At 40.0% G+C, this 16,031-nt stretch overlaps 3 protein-coding genes across 3 annotated transcripts; all 3 read left to right on the top strand.

The window, feature by feature from the left end:
* Nucleotides 1-9,810: 9,810 nt before the first annotated feature.
* Nucleotides 9,811-11,531, top strand: LOC117273422 (uncharacterized). The gene is made up of 3 exons (XM_033652585.2): nucleotides 9,811-10,263; nucleotides 10,354-10,470; nucleotides 10,797-11,531. Exons 1-3 carry the CDS (start codon nucleotides 9,811-9,813, stop codon nucleotides 11,529-11,531), a joined length of 1,305 nt encoding a protein of 434 aa, XP_033508476.2.
* An 83-nt stretch (nucleotides 11,532-11,614) lies between these two features.
* Nucleotides 11,615-14,046, top strand: LOC138893712 (uncharacterized). Its single transcript, XM_070178366.1, has 3 exons — nucleotides 11,615-12,365; nucleotides 12,896-13,143; nucleotides 13,615-14,046. Exons 1-3 carry the CDS (start codon nucleotides 11,615-11,617, stop codon nucleotides 14,044-14,046), a joined length of 1,431 nt encoding a protein of 476 aa, XP_070034467.1.
* A 166-nt stretch (nucleotides 14,047-14,212) lies between these two features.
* On the top strand, nucleotides 14,213-15,785 carry LOC138893713 (uncharacterized). Its single transcript, XM_070178367.1, has 2 exons — nucleotides 14,213-14,632; nucleotides 15,258-15,785. The coding sequence occupies exons 1-2, from the start codon at nucleotides 14,213-14,215 to the stop codon at nucleotides 15,783-15,785; spliced, it is 948 nt and encodes a 315-aa protein (XP_070034468.1).
* The last annotated feature ends 246 nt before the right edge of the window (nucleotides 15,786-16,031 follow it).

Raw genomic sequence — 16,031 nt, forward strand, 5'->3', positions numbered from 1 at the left:
CTTCGTAGACTAGAGAGAACGAGAAGGGGGCCCGGTACTCAACTTCGAAGTCATACGGTACGCCCACAGGACTTCAGGCAGGATTGCTTTCCACTTTCCTTATAAATTGGTCAATCTCTTTTTTAGGTTTTCGAGTATAGTTTTGTTCATCGATTTCGCTTGCTCATTCCCGTTAGAGTGGTAGGGTGTTGATAATATCTTCTTGATCTTTTTGTCTTTAAAAAACTTACTTATATAAAATGAACGAATATGACTGAGTACCAAATTACAATTTAAACATATAACTCAATAGCAAATATGATCTCAGTGGATCCCAATAATACCAGCATATGCCTAAGCATGATTTCCAACACGAGTTACACCTTAGTTTCTCTAATACATGGAAAGTACATGGAAAATAACAAGTCATTTGTCTACACAACCCCACAGAATCGATTAAGTCACAATCTCTATGGTGCACGCCCACATGTCCATCACCTAGCATGTGCGTCACATCCAAACCAATCACATAACACGTATAATCAGGGATTCATACCCTCAGCACCAAGTTTAGAAGTGTTACTTACCTCGAACAAGCCGAATCCAATGCTGAGCAAGCTAAATAATACCCAAAAAGTTCCATTCCGCGCGTATCAACCTCGGAACGCCTTCCTATCTCCTCAATTCAAATCCAAACTATCCGAAACTAGTCAAACAATGTGCAAATTAATCAAAATATACTCCAATATTTACAATTTAACAATTTATAAAAATTCTCAACTCCGCTTGAAAAGGCAGTATTAACAAGCTATGATCAGTTTCTGAATCAAGGATTCTGCCCCCGAATGGTTCTCGTAGGTGCCCTCGTGAACTTCTCTCATGGCGTATTCGGTCTCTCCCGGACCTAAGCATCCAGCCACTGGGCCGAAGAAAGATCTTCTGAACAATGCTCCTTCGACTAAGCTAAATCTGGCAGCTTTGGCGCGCAGGGCTCTCGATTCCTTGGGATCCGGTGGTAATTTTCCTGTCTTTAGGTAGTCTATGTATTTGTTTCTCCAATCCTAAGTCAAACTTGTCGAGTTTACTTCGGCATGACCTTCTTCTACCACCGAGTTCATCAGCTACACCACTGTCCCTGAGCAGAATTCATCGGAGTCGACAGATGACCCTAAGTTGGCCAGTGCATCGACCTCACTGTTTTGATCTCAAGGTACGTGCTGTAGCATCCATTCCTTGAATTGGTGTAGGGTTACCTGCAATTTGTCCAAGTACCTCCGCATCCGTTCCTCTTTTATTTCGAATGTTCTGTTGACTTGATTTACGACGATGAGGGAGTCATATTTGTCTTCGATCACTTCGGCCCCGAGGCTCCTAGCCAGTTCCAAACCTACAATCATAACTTCATACTCAGCTTCATTGTTAGTTAATTTTACAGTTCTAATACACTGTCTAATTATGCTACCCGCAGGCGGTTTTAGTACGTTACCGAGCCCAGACACCCCTTTGCATTTGACGCACCATCTGTGAATAGGGTCCATATCCTCGAGTTAGCCCTCAAAGTGAACAGTGATTCTTTTTCAACTTTGGGTATCAAGGCCGGCATAAAGTCGGCCACCAAGTCTGCCAATATCTGAGATTTTATGGAAGTATGGGGTCGGTACTCGATATCGTACCCATTAATCTCTACGGCCCATTTGGCCAGCCAGCTCGAGAGCTCGAGCTTATGCATGATATTCCTCAGTGGGTAAGAGGTTACAACACATATGGGGTGGCATTGAAAGTACGGTTTTAGTTTCCTAGAAAGCACTTAGGAAGGCAAGTGCTAACTTTTCTAGGTGAGGATACCTTGTTTTGGCATCGCCCAGGGTTCTACTAACATAATAAATAGGGAATTGCATACATTCTTCCTCCCGGACTAGGACACCACTTACCACCACCTCGGAAACTGCTAAGTAGAGGTATAACTGTTCATCTGCCTTAGGAGTGTGCAACAAAGGGGGGCTCGAAAGGTATCACTTAAGTTCTTCCAAAGCTCGCTGGCATTCCGGAGTCCACGAAAAATCGTTCTTCTTTTTCTATAGTGAGAAGAACCGATGACTCTTATCTGACGACCTTGAGATGATTCATCCGCCCGGTCAATCTTTGAACCACCTTGATGTTGTTGACTATGGTGATGTCTTTTATGGCGTTTATTTTATTGGGGTTGATCTCTATCCCCCGATTAGATACCATGAACCCGAGAAACTTGCCCGAACCGACTCCAAACGCACACTTCTCCGGGTTTAGCTTCATGTTGTACTTCCTTAGTATGTCGAAGGTTTCCTGCAAATGTTTCAAATAATCCTCTGCTCGCAGGGAATTAACTAACATATCATCAATATAAACTTTCATTGATTTTCCTATTCGTTCTTCGAACATCCGGTTTACTAGGCGTTGGTATGTGGCACCGATTTCTTTAGTCCGAATGACATTACGTTATAGTAGTAGGTGCCAAACTTTGTTATGAAAGAAGTCTTATCTTGATCGTCCGGGTCCATCCGAATTTGGTTGTACCTAGAGTAGGCGTCGAGAAAACTGAGTATCTCGTGCCCGGCCGTCGCGTCGATCATCCGATCGATGTTAGATAAAGGGAAAAAATCCTTCAGACACGCCTTGTTTAGATCCTTATAATCTACACACATTCTAAGTTTGTTCCCCTTTTTTGGCACTACCACTACGTTAGCTAACCAATCCGGGCATTTAACTTCTCAGATGGAACTTATTCTTAGAAGTTCAGATACCTCATCCTTGATGAACGCGTGTTTGATCTCAGACTGTGGTCTTCTCTTCTGCTTGATAAGATGAAACTTCGGATCCAAGCTTAGCTTGTGAGTGGTTACCTCCGGTGGGATCCGTGTCATGTCAAGATGGGACCAAGCAAAATAGTCGGCATTAGCTTTAAGAAAATTAATAAGTTTTCTCCTAAGCTCGGGGGTTGACCCCGTGCCCAGGTTTACCTTTCGATCCGATAGATGCTTGATTACTATAACTTGATCCAAATCCTTGACCGTTGATTTGGTGGCGTCAGTGTCATCGGGAGCTATGAATGATTTCGGGACGCTGTAATCGTCCTCATCGTCCGCTCCTTGTTCTTCCTATTTCTCCGGTTCGGTTGAGGCTCGTATCATTGATTGCTATTTAATCTCTTCTTTTTCGGTCGGTTCCGCGCTCTTTGATGTTTAAACCTTGGGCACTGGGATCACTTCATCGATTGCAAATATTTCCCTTGCGGCCTGCTGTTCTCCGTAGACCGTTTTGACTCCCCCCCTAATGTGGGAAATTTCAGTGCCTGGTGTTGATACCCAATTTTGTCCTCATATTTTATAAATATTATATATACTTTAAAAATATCATTTTGCACTATTATCCTATTTATTGGGGTTATATAAATATTTCCTGCAATTTGCTATTAATTTTAAGACTTTAAAATTAATTTTCTTGCATTTAAATTGTTCAAATGTTTATTAATTACCCTTTCAAAATATTTTGTGATTTTTAATCATCCAAATTTATTATTTACACCACATATATGTTTTATAACATTTTTTCTTCATTTCATATAATTACATTTATATCTTAGCTATTTATACATTCTTTCAATAATAGCCTGTATTCTATACACAATTGCATTATTTACATTATTATACTTAAATGGCATTATTTATATTTTTACAATATTAAGCTACTACTTTAATTATTTTACTACATAAATAATTTTTATTATTTATTAATCACTTTTTATAAATTATTTTAAATAATTTTCGTATATTTAATTTCATAGCCCAATTCTAAGCCAATTTTCGGACTCAAGTACCATCCCAGACCTAAAAAAAGCCTTGGCCTAAAACCAAACAACCCCTTTAATTATAACCCGGTTGGGACCTGTTCTACGACTCGCCCCACTTCTCCTCTAATCCTGGCCGTTGATCTCAAATGATCAATGGCTAATAGCCATTCCCCCATTTTAATTACCCTCGCCCCAAACCCTAATGTCTATTCTTCTTAAACAGCCGCCCCCAAAACCTCTCATCCTCTCTTATTATGTGAGAAACCCTAGCCGTCGTTGCTTAGTTCCTCTCCGATTCTAACCCAGAGATAGAATCTACCTATGATATACTTACCTTATTAATTTTCTCTCATTATTGGTCGTCCGTTTATGGTGTTACTTAGGTACTTGCCTAAGTTTTCCAAGTATCACTTCCGAGATCGAACTGGAATGACTCGAATCTTTGATTTTGGGTGTTATTCAGTCTATATACGCTTCCTCTTGGTTCGAATTTCAGATGGTTGAACCCAATTAGGGTTTGAAACTCTCCATCTCCTTTATTGATTTGATTTGCATGTGATATTCTCTTTCCTTATTTGTGCTTAATTGATTGTTTTCCATGTTTGTTCTTTCAATTTCTACCACTATATAAACCCCCATTCCCCACTTCCCCTCTTGGTCTTAACAACTACTACAAGAACTACCACTTGACTACTATGATTATCACTATCACTCTCTCACTCAATCGCTCACATTATTATGAAAATTTTGGTTCATGGCCGGCTGAAAGCCAAGGCAATCAGAGTTCGTTCTATCGACCTTCCTAGTGCGAGCATTGCTCGGGGCTTATCTGAAGTCCTTGTGAACTTTGACATACTGGGTTGGGGGTTCTATTGCTCTCTTCTACTACTGATTATTGAAGTGCTGCTAAAATTCTTCTTCTTGTTTACTTGTTCGTTAATATGAAACTGGTAAGTACCTTTGGCCCTTGCAATTTCATTCTCTTTTTGTTTGAGTTCTTGCTTTGTATATCTATGTCCCTGAAACTTTTGTGAATCATCATGCTATTATTTGCATCCCTATATGCTCTGAAGTTATTCTTGAGGCTTTATACTTCTCTAGTATCTGAACTTGCCTAATTTTTAACCTTGATTCTGGCTTTCTTAAGCATGTTTACTCTAGTGTGTGTATTCGAATGCTTATTGTTGCTGCTTATTCTGGGTTTATCTCTTAGCCTTGTTCTGGATTATTGTGATAAAACAGCTCATGCACAGAATGTGTTCTAATTTTTGTTGAATCGTGCAAATATAACTTAATACTTTCTTAGAGTTAATTTCTGATCATGTTATTAGCCAAACATGTTCTTCCACTACTTGCAAATTCTAATGTGTGTCCCCTACCCTGTTTCATCTTGTGTTCTTCAAATACTGCCTAAGAATTCTAGGATGAATTCAATACCTGGCCTCTCCTTCCATATGTAGTCAAGCCCTAGTGCATGCCAGTACTATTAACTTGGCCTAAATATATCCTTGTCTATTATGAGTGTTGTTTAAACCTTGGTGCTATGATTGATAATGTAAAACTTTCTCATTAAGAGAATTGTTGCATGTTTACCAGCATGAAAATTATGATAAGCATATATTGAAGAACTAGAAGATTCTTCAAAAATTCTCTTGTGTTGCATGTTCTCATAATAAATTAATTATACCAGCTAAAGTTGGGACTTAGATCCTTGAATTCTGGAATGTATATAAAAGGTGAATATGTGCCCATTCACCTATCATGTGAACCACTTATAGATGCATATATAAGATGGTTACATATGTGTTTATTGTCAACCTGCAGTTTGACATTTGAAATTGCTTTTATCAATTAAGAGCATAATTTTCAGATTATGAAATAAAGACAGTTCATCTTGATAATGCTGGTTTATATCCAAGCTAGTTTAGCATTGAATACTTCTTATTAATGGCTAAACTATTGCTTATAAGAACAAAGCTTCATGTGTTGGTCTAAGATTTTCTAAATTGCATACAGCAGCACTTGTATGCATCAGACCAACAAGATATGATAAGTTCTCCCCTAATAATTGATTTAGGATCAGAAATCAAATATTTTACTATCTAATAACTTTTGATGTGTGGTATATGATTAATTTCTCTACCACAATGTACAAAGATATGTTCCCCAAAGAATATTGTGGATATATGTTAGTTTTTCTAACATTATGGGATGGAATAAGCAGATAGAAAATATGCTATATGAATCGAATTATCATTAATATGATCCTTACTCAGAAGATGATTTAAGTCAAATGCCAGAAGCATTTGCTGATCCAAACTTAAATATCATATTTCAGTTGTGAATGCTTTTAATACCATTAAAGTCTCTAAAGGATAAAGTTTATTGCACGCATGAAACGTAGTAAACCTATCGGTTCCAAAGGTAACAATCCTTGAAAAATGATAGGAGAAAATGTTCAAAAAGATGATAATGAGAAGAAAATTAGGTCTAAAAGAGCCTACGACATAACATTTCTTGAAACTCCAGAAGAAGTTCAGGTACATGAAAATAATAAAGTGATGAGATATCAACAAGTTATGTCGCTTAGGAACCGATACAAAATGATCTGTTTGTTGTGCTATTTGTGATCATCCTTACGCTAGATTCTCATGCTAGGAACTTCCACACTATTTTACTTGCTCCTGTCTGAGATTCTATAAAGTTCTTTTGTTAAATCTAATGCCAAAGTTATTTAAGCTGATCCTGGATCATATTTTACTTTGAAACCCTCCCTACTTGGGATTGTTTGTTAGCTTGTGATGTTCCACCCTGTCATTTTGAACTTATTCCTGAAATATAGCATGAGGCCATATTTTGTATATAACTTCATGTGATCTTGTCTATATGCTTTAGTTTAAACTACTGTCAGTTGTAGTCCTAAGAACTAAGTGTGTGGATCTTAAAGGCTTTTTAATTAATTCAATGTGTAGTTTGTTTCTTGTATGGTTACGTTTGACATCTAGTTGGAGAGGTGAGTCATTTATTTGGGCCTGGTGTTGGGCCATACATGTTGTTGGACTTGGGCGTTGGATTCAAGCACGCTCTATTATTCTTATAAGCTCGATATTTGGGGTCTACGGGTCGTGTGGAAATAAAGACTATTGAAGGCCCAAAAACATACACTGGTTATTTTGTGTTGGGCCTGTCACAGTTTTGTTGGGCCTATAGTTGTTTCATTATGTAACTATTCATATTTGAGTTTGTAGTATTGCATTTGGGCCTGTAATAACTTGTAATGACGAATAATGGGGAGATTAATGATAAGGGGTCTGGGATATTCTAATGCTCGCATGAACGGGTATAAAACATGCTTATAGGTTTTAACTGCCTTGTTTGATATTTACGTGCTTTGATTCTACACACTAATAGAGATCATGTCTATAGGAATAGCACACACTTCACTTAATTTGCCTGATACTGGTACCTTATTCAAAGAATGTTAGCTTAAGTAATTTCTACACTTGTTTCCATACCTACTACCGAACACTTTAGACAACATGTTTATAGGGATCAAATGCTTTGCTTAACTATTCGACAACATGCCTATAGGATACAATAATACACACCTTTGATATACTCATTTAGATACCATGACATTAGGGTTAATTAATTAATCAACTGCTTATGTTATTTTCATTATACTGCCTCACTTAGATGATATGCCTATAGGGATAAGGTGTTATAAAATCAAGTCTAATTCTCAATTGTTAGAAATTCTACTTATAGGATATTGTCACTCGTATAAGAAACTATTTATGAAATCAACACTGCTAATCCTAGGCTTTCAAGCTATTCACTGCCTTATTGCTCGACATTTAGATATCATGCCTATAGGGTCTGTAACGTTTATAAGCTAAAAATTCGTTAATCTAAGGTTGTAGCACTGCTTGTACGATACTGGAAATCAGAATCATATAGAAACCATGCCTATAGGATTTAACGACTCTAACACGTCATAACTGTCTACTGTCTAAATCTGCCCGCATACATTTCTTGCTTATGTGTGGAGACGAACTTGGGCCATTTGTTGCCTTTATGTGAAGTCCTATATGTTTTTGAATGCGCACCTAATTTTATCATTTTAAGCATCCTAAGTAAAGTCCAGAAGCACCCAATAGTAGGTCCAAAGCTTCCTGGATCATAGGCATGGGACGGGTAGTGCACGCATAGGATGCGACCTAGAATTGAATTAGAGCGCCTTTAAGTAACAAACTTTAACATAGTAATTGGGTAGCAGGAGATGATAGTCTGTGTCCGCTGAATAATATGAGAAACCCCTACCCTAAGGGAGTTGCGAAATATTATTTATGTTGCACGGAGTGATCCTTTAGGCTAAAAAACTTAGGACCCTCCCTTTCCTTTATATGCTTGCTGTTCGCACTTAGTCATCGAATATAGACCAATGCAATTGTATCCTTGTAACCTTTGAGATTCATATTTATATAGTTTTTTTTACACTTGCTTATATTACAATAGAGCCTTTAAATTCCGCGTCTTTCTTCACTTATATGATCACCTAGCTTAATTATAATTCAATAATCCACATAGCGTAAACTTCGACAGGGACCCACAGTTGTGAACCTCGAAGAGTTCCTAATACCTTCTCTTTGAGGTAATTTGAGCCCTTACCCGATCTTTGGTGATGTAGACTAATAGAACAGAGTTATTTGCCAATAGGTGCCCTAACGCTCCTTAAAATCGTTAGGTAGCGACTCTTCTCTTTTAATACCCTCATTTAAAAGAGTTGTCACTCATCGAAACCCACTTTCACGAGAAAACGGGGTGCGACAACATGGCGACTCTGCTGGGGATTTACACTTAGGCTCTTACCATAACGAAGTTGACTTGTGTGGATTATTTGATGACATCCCTTTATTTTCCCTTATTTGTTTAGATTGCCATTACATCCCTTCCCTTATTTTTCCTTATCTGTTTAGATTGCTATGACATGTACACCCCCTCGCCTTATTTCCTTTATATGCTATGACATGCATATCCTCTCTCCATTGCTTTCATCTTGTCTAAAGACTACTATATCATTTCTCTCCCGTCCCTATATCCCTATTTGCTTTAATTATGTTCTCGCATATTTTCATGAGTTAAACTGACTCCTCTCTTTTGTCTTTCCTTTTTTTCTTCTCCTGTTCATCTTTACCATATTACTTACTGTTTTTTTTATGTACTTTCATCATGTAAATATTTGGCAACATTTTAATATATTTTGCATAAAGCATGTTCCACATCATACTCCACTCGTGCTTATTATTAACATAGAGGCGCTTGATGAGTGTCCGCGCTTTCCTGAAAACACCCTTTTAAACCGGAAAGGCTTATTTGCGGTAGACTAGTTGATAAACGGTGCAGTCGACGGTCGCGTTCCTTTCCCTCTCAAGTTGTCCATTTGAGAGTACTAGTCTAGACCTTTCTAGAAAACCATACTACGGTTTGAAATGTACATGCATCATGCTAAACTTAGTACGGGTTGAGACGTCATTGACATAGCAACCTGTTTAGATGAACCTTGTCCAAAGTCCAACGGGATTTCCATAATCCCAAAGGGACACCTTCATATTATGTGCGTTACTTGGAGAAAAATGTGCCAACATGCTGATCATTATTGCATAAATAGTCGAATCTGGAGAGGGAAAGGGCCCAAAACCTGCAATGCACCAGTATCACAATCCCGGACCTTCCCCCAAAACCTTAACCCACCCCCAACGCAAACCCCTCAACAACACCACCATCACCCGGCCCAATATCCACAAACCATCACTTATCACACTCCTCAAAATGCACCACAACTTACCCCTGATCCCCCTCAAACCTCAATCAATGATCACCCATATACCCAAGTTCCAGGAACTCATCAAGGCAACCCGATATACGCAGAAACCTTACCCCATACCACTCAACAAACCCTATACATACTTGAGCCAACCGAGAAGGACCTGATCATTCGAAACATGGCAGAAGAACTCAAGAAAATGACAGGGAGAGTCCAAAGTGTTGAAGGTGGGAAGGGTGATGAAAGTTTAAATTATGAAGACTTGTGTATCCAGCCAGATGTAGAACTGCTAGAGGGTTACAAACCTCCCAAGTTTGAGATGTTTAATGGCACTGGTGATCCAAAGGTGCATCTAAGAACCTACTGTAACAAGCTTGCAGGAGTGGGTAAGAATGAACAAATTCGCATGAAACTGTTCATACGAAGTCTTATAGGGGACGCATTATCTTGGTATATCAGTCAGAATCCTAAGAAGTGGGTGAATTGGGTGAGCATGGCATCGTATTTCATGGACAGATTCAGGTTCAATACAGAGAACGCGCTAGACATTTTCTATATTCAGAACCTCAAGAAGAAACAGACAGAAACCTTCTGCGAGTATGCTACTCATTGGAGATCAGAGGCCGCAAAGGTGAGGCCGCCACTTGAAGAAGAACAAATGAACAAGTTCTTTGTTAGAGATCAATATCCATATTATTATGAATAATTGATGGTTATTTAGAATCACAAGTTCTCAGACATTATCAAGTTAGGAGAAAGGATAGAAGAAGGAATCAAGAGTGGGATGGTGACCAATTTCGAGGCACTGCATGCCACAAACAAAGCCTGCAATCAGGAGGTATCTCGAAGAAGAAAAAAGTGGGTGCCGTGATGGTAGCCCAGGGCCCTAAGTCTCCCCTTACATACCAAATGCCTCCACCCACATATCAACCCTCACCTCCAAAATACCAATACCCTGCCACCACCTACCATAAATATAACACCCAACCTGCATATTACCATTCACCTCCACCCACCCGTCAAAACTACCCAAAGCCATGACCAAACTTTGACCGCAGAGCTCCACTAAATACACCCCAATCGATGAAACCATAGCCCAACTGTATGAGAGAGTAAAGGTTGTTGGTTACATCACCCCCTGTTGCTGTTGAGAACCCTTCCCAGTGGGTTAACCCCAAAAAAACCTGTGCCTATCATTCAAGCATGAATGGTCACACCATTGAGGAATGTCGCATGTTGAAGGATAAGATTCAAACACTAATCGACACCAAGGTTATACCGGCAAAGGAAGCCACACTAAATGTCCGTAATAACCCTCTCCCGGATCATAGGGGCAAGGGAGTGAATATGATAGAAACTGATGAGGAATGGAATCATGAGGGATCCATCAGACATATTCGAGAAGGGGATACTCCTAAAACCTCTCATGTCATCCTCTCGTCGATTGTGGTACAAACCCAAGCACCGTTTGAGGTTGAGGTAGTTATGCCTTTCACTGTGATGATAGCTCCCACACCTTCTTATAAGTCTGATATTGTCCCATGGGTTTATGTTGCGGAGGCAAAAAGAAAGGGAAAAGCCAAGATGGAAGAGATAGGTACTGCGCAAGGTATGACTAGAACTGACAGAGTTTACACACCTGATAATCTTGGAGGAACAAGCAAAGAAACTGCATCTAAGCCACCTGTTGTTGAGACATGCACTGACAATCTTTGGAGGAAGGTTCAAGTAATGGAATACCCTGTTGTTGATCACCTAAACAAGACTCCTGCCCAGATATCCATTTTGTCACTATTGCAAAATTCAGACGCGCACGAGAATGCCTTGATGAATGTGTTAAGTGAAGCTTATGTACCCGCCGGTGTCACTAGTGGGGAGATGGCTAACATGTTTGGATAGGTACTGGAGAGTCACAAAATTACTTTCCGCGAAAATGAGTTACTGCGGAAGGGTTGAGTCACAACAAAGCATTGCACATCACTATGCAATTTGAAGATAAGTTCATTGCCAGGGTCCTGATAGATGGAGGTTCGAGCTTGAACATATGGCCGCTGACTATTCTGAAAAGATTAGGTAAAGTCCTACATGAGATACAGATGGGAAGCATGAATGTGAAAGCGTTCGATGGATCTCAGAGAGCCACTATCGGAGAAATAAACCTTGATATACAGATGGGCCCAAACTGGTTTGATGACGAATTCCATGTGCTAGACATATCCACCACCTACAACCTGTTGTTGGGACGACCATGGATATACGCAGTTGGGGTAGTCGCTTCTACTCTGCATCAGGTTGTGAAGTTTGAGTGGAATCATCAAGAGGTGATCATTCATGGAGACGGAAGCAACCCTATCTACACTAACCAGACTATTTCAGTCATCGAAAACAAGAGGAAATTGGGAGGAGAAACATACCACCACATTGAGCGGGTAAACACAATTGAGAAGGATCGATGGTGGAGCAATAAAATAGAAAGCATATTGATGTGGTTGGGATATGAACCAAGTAAGAGTCTTAGCCGAAAGCTTCAGGGGATCACAAAACCCATACAACCACAGTATCATGGCATGACCTTTGGGCTCGGGTATGAATATACCGTGCAAGAGAACCAGGATTGGACATTACCATGGCACACCGATTACTATCCGCTGGAACAACCCATACCACCGATGCACCAGACATTCTGCCAGACTGACGTTATTTGGGGATCCAAGAAAGATGAGATTTTGGATGGTATGAAGTAATTTCTGGACGCAGAGAATATGGACTGTAGTAAAATTTTAGAGAAGCAAAATGAGGAAGACCTTACTATTCAGATAGTGGGAGAATGAGTTGTTCTCAAGAAATGCACCGCTGAACCATCCCAGGCTCACCGAGTACCTAGGTAGCCTTGGCAGAATTAGCATAATTTATTTTAAAATTGTTTTTGAGCATTTAAGACATTTTCAGTATTTTGTTTTGAAATAATTACCCGGGCCATAAAGTCGTACTTGTTGAAAATTTTAAGCTTTATTAATGCATTATTGCTTTTCGTATATTTATTATTATCTTTCTATATTTTTTCAATGTAATTATTACATATCCTGATGAGCCTATGACTGTGACATGTAATGAGACAACGCAATATAAGGAAAGTGATTCAGAGGATTTGGAAGATGATATAATACCTGAGGAAATTGTCAAAGAAGTAGAGAATTTTTAAAACAACTCGAAGTCCAACTTGGAGGAAACTGAGGCAGTTAACTCAGGGGATTCTGAAACAGTCAAAGAAACTCGCATTAGCATTCATCTGTCGCCGTCAGAGAAGGAGGAGTATGTCAGGTTTCTAAGGGAATACGAGGATATTTTTGCATGGTCTTACGACGACATGACTGGGTTAAGCACATCCATAGTAGCTCACAAGCTACCTACCAACCCCATGTGTCAGCCGGTAAAGCAGAAGCTTAGTAAATTCAAGCCATACATGAGTTTGAAGATAAAGGAGGAGGTTATTAAGAAAATCAAAGACAAGGTTCTCCGAGTGGTCGAGTACCTGACCTGGTTAGCCAATATTGTGCCGGTTTCGAAGAAGGATGGGAAAGTTAGGGCGTGCGTTGGCTATCGAGATTTGAACAGACCAAGTCCTAAGGATGACTTCCCATTGCCCAACATACACATATTGATCGACAACTACACCAAGCATGAACTCCAATCCTTTGTGGATTGCTTCGCAGGATACCACCAGATTTGGATGGATGAAGAGGGCACCAACACAACAGCCTTTATCACGCCTTAGGGAATATATTGTTACAAAATGATGCCATTTGGTTTGAAGAATGCTGGGGCCTCCTACATGAGGGCTATGATGACTACTTTCCATGATATGATACACAAAGAGATAGATGTGTACGTAGATGATGTTATCATCAAATCTAAGAGAAGTCCAGATCACATTGTAGACCTGAGGAAATTTTACTATCGACTTTGAAAATATATTTTGAAGTTGAACCATGCAAAATGTGCCTTCGGAGTCCCTGCTGGGAAGATGCTGGGTTTCATTGTCAGCCGCCGTGGTATGGAGCTAGACCCATCAAAAATCAAAGCTGTTCAGGACTTGCCACTGCCAAAGAACAAGAAGGGTGTGATGAGTTTCTTGGGACACCTCAATTATATTAGCCGTTTTATAGCACAATCAACGGTGATATGTGAGCCGATCTTCAAGATGCTGAGGAAAGACGCCGCGAAAAACTGGACTGAAGAATGTGAGAAAGCTTTCAGCAAAATCAAGGAGTACTTGTCTCAACTGCCCGTGTTGGTCCCACCGGAGCCAGGAAGACCTCTGTTGCTGTATTTTTCCATGTTGGATGGAGCCTTTGGTTGCGTTCTAGGCAATATGATGAAACCGGGAGGAAGGAGCAGGCAATATACTATATGAGTAAGAAGTTCACACCTTACGAGACCTGGTACTCTTTGCTAGAGCACACATGTTGTGCTTGACATAGATAGCCCAGAAGTTAATACATTATTTCTGCGCGTACACTATATATCATATCAAGGATGGATCCACTAAATACATTTTTCAGAAACCCATGCCTATATGTATGTTAGAAAAGTGGCAGATATTGTTAAGTGAGTTCGACATCATCTATGTGACTCAGAAGGTGGTCAAAGGGCAAGCATTGGCCGACCACTTGGCGGAGAACCCCGTAGATGGAGAATACAAACCATTGAAGACGTATTTCCCCGACGAGGAAGTGTCATTAGTAGGTAAGGATTTTGCCAAAACATACGACTGTTGGAGAATGTTTTTCGACGGAGCAGCAAACTTCAAGGGAGTAGCCATTGGGGTTATCTTGGTATCAGAAAATGGTCAACATTATCTGGTATCCGCAAAGCTCAGGTTCCCGTGCACCAACAATATGGCGAAATATGAGGCCTGCATCTTGGTACTCAGATTGGTCGTCGACATGAATGTTCAGGAGTTATTGGTAATCGGAGATTCAGATTTATTGGTACACCAGGTAATAGGAGAATGGGCTACCTAGAACACTAAAATATTGCCATACTTGCATTGTGTACGATAGTTGATCAAGAGGTTCAGAAAGATAGAATTTTAACATGTTCCAAGGATCCAGAATGAGTTCATAGATGCATCAGCCACCTTGTCTTCCATGATATAACATACAAATAAGAATTTCATCGATCCTATCCCAATTGAGATTCATAAGAAGCCAGCTTATTGTGCTCATGTTGAAGAAAAGTTTGACGGAAATCCATGGTTCCATGATATCAAGGAATACTTGGAGAAAGGAGAATACCTAGAAAACTCAGAAGCGCACGCTTTGAAGATTGGCCAACCATTTCTTTCAGAGTGGAGGAATTCTGTACAGAAGGACTCCTGATTTGGTATTGTTGCGATGTGTCGAAGCCAAGGATGCATCTACATGTCGGAACTTGCGGACCTCACATGAACAGTTTTGTTTTGGCCAAGAAGATATTAAGGGAAGGGTATTTCTGGATGACCATGGAAACAAACTGCAAAAAATATGTTCAAAAGTGTCACTAATGTCAGCTACATATTGATATGATACGGGTGCTGCCCAACGAACTCAATGCAACGAGTTCGCCCTAGCTTTCTCTGCTTAGGGCATTGATGTCATCGGGCTAATTAAACCTGCTGATTCAAATGGACACAAGTTCATTTTGGTGGCTATAGATTACTTCACAAAATTGGTTGAAGTCGCTTCCAATAAGGCCGTGACTAAGAAGGTTGTAGCGGATTTCGTCCGAGATCGTATTGTATGTCGATTTGGAGTACCTGATTCAATCATTACTGACAATGCCGCCAATCTCAACAATGATCTAAAGAAAGCTCTGTGTGAAACATTCAAGATCAAGCATCAGAATTTTACAACATACAGGCAGCAGATGAATGGAGTCTTAGAAGCCGCCAACAAGAACATCAAGAAGATATTGAGGAAGATGGGCGACAACTACAAACAATGGCATGAGAAGCTACCATTTTCTTTGCTCGGGTACCACACCACAGTTCGTACGTCAACTGGGGCAACCCCCTATCTACTGGTCTATGGTACTGAAGTCGTTATTTCCGCCGAAGTGGATACTCCTTCCTTAAGAATCATACAAGAAGCCGAGCTCAGCGACGCAGAATGAATACGGAGTCAGTATGAACATCTGGCTCTCATTGATGGTAAGAGCACGGACGCAGTATGTCATGGCCAACTCTACCATAATAGAATGGCAAGATCTTTCAACAAAAAGGTTAGATCGAGGCAATTCACACCGGTGCAATTGGTGCTGAAACGGATCTTCCCACATCAGGACGAAGCAAAAGGGAAATTCTCACCTAACTGGCAAGGCCCTTATATGGCTCACCGAGTACTAAGATGAGGAGCGCTT

Source organism: Nicotiana tomentosiformis, chromosome 6 (assembly GCF_000390325.3).
Source record: "Nicotiana tomentosiformis chromosome 6, ASM39032v3, whole genome shotgun sequence".
NCBI lineage: Eukaryota > Viridiplantae > Streptophyta > Magnoliopsida > Solanales > Solanaceae > Nicotiana > Nicotiana tomentosiformis.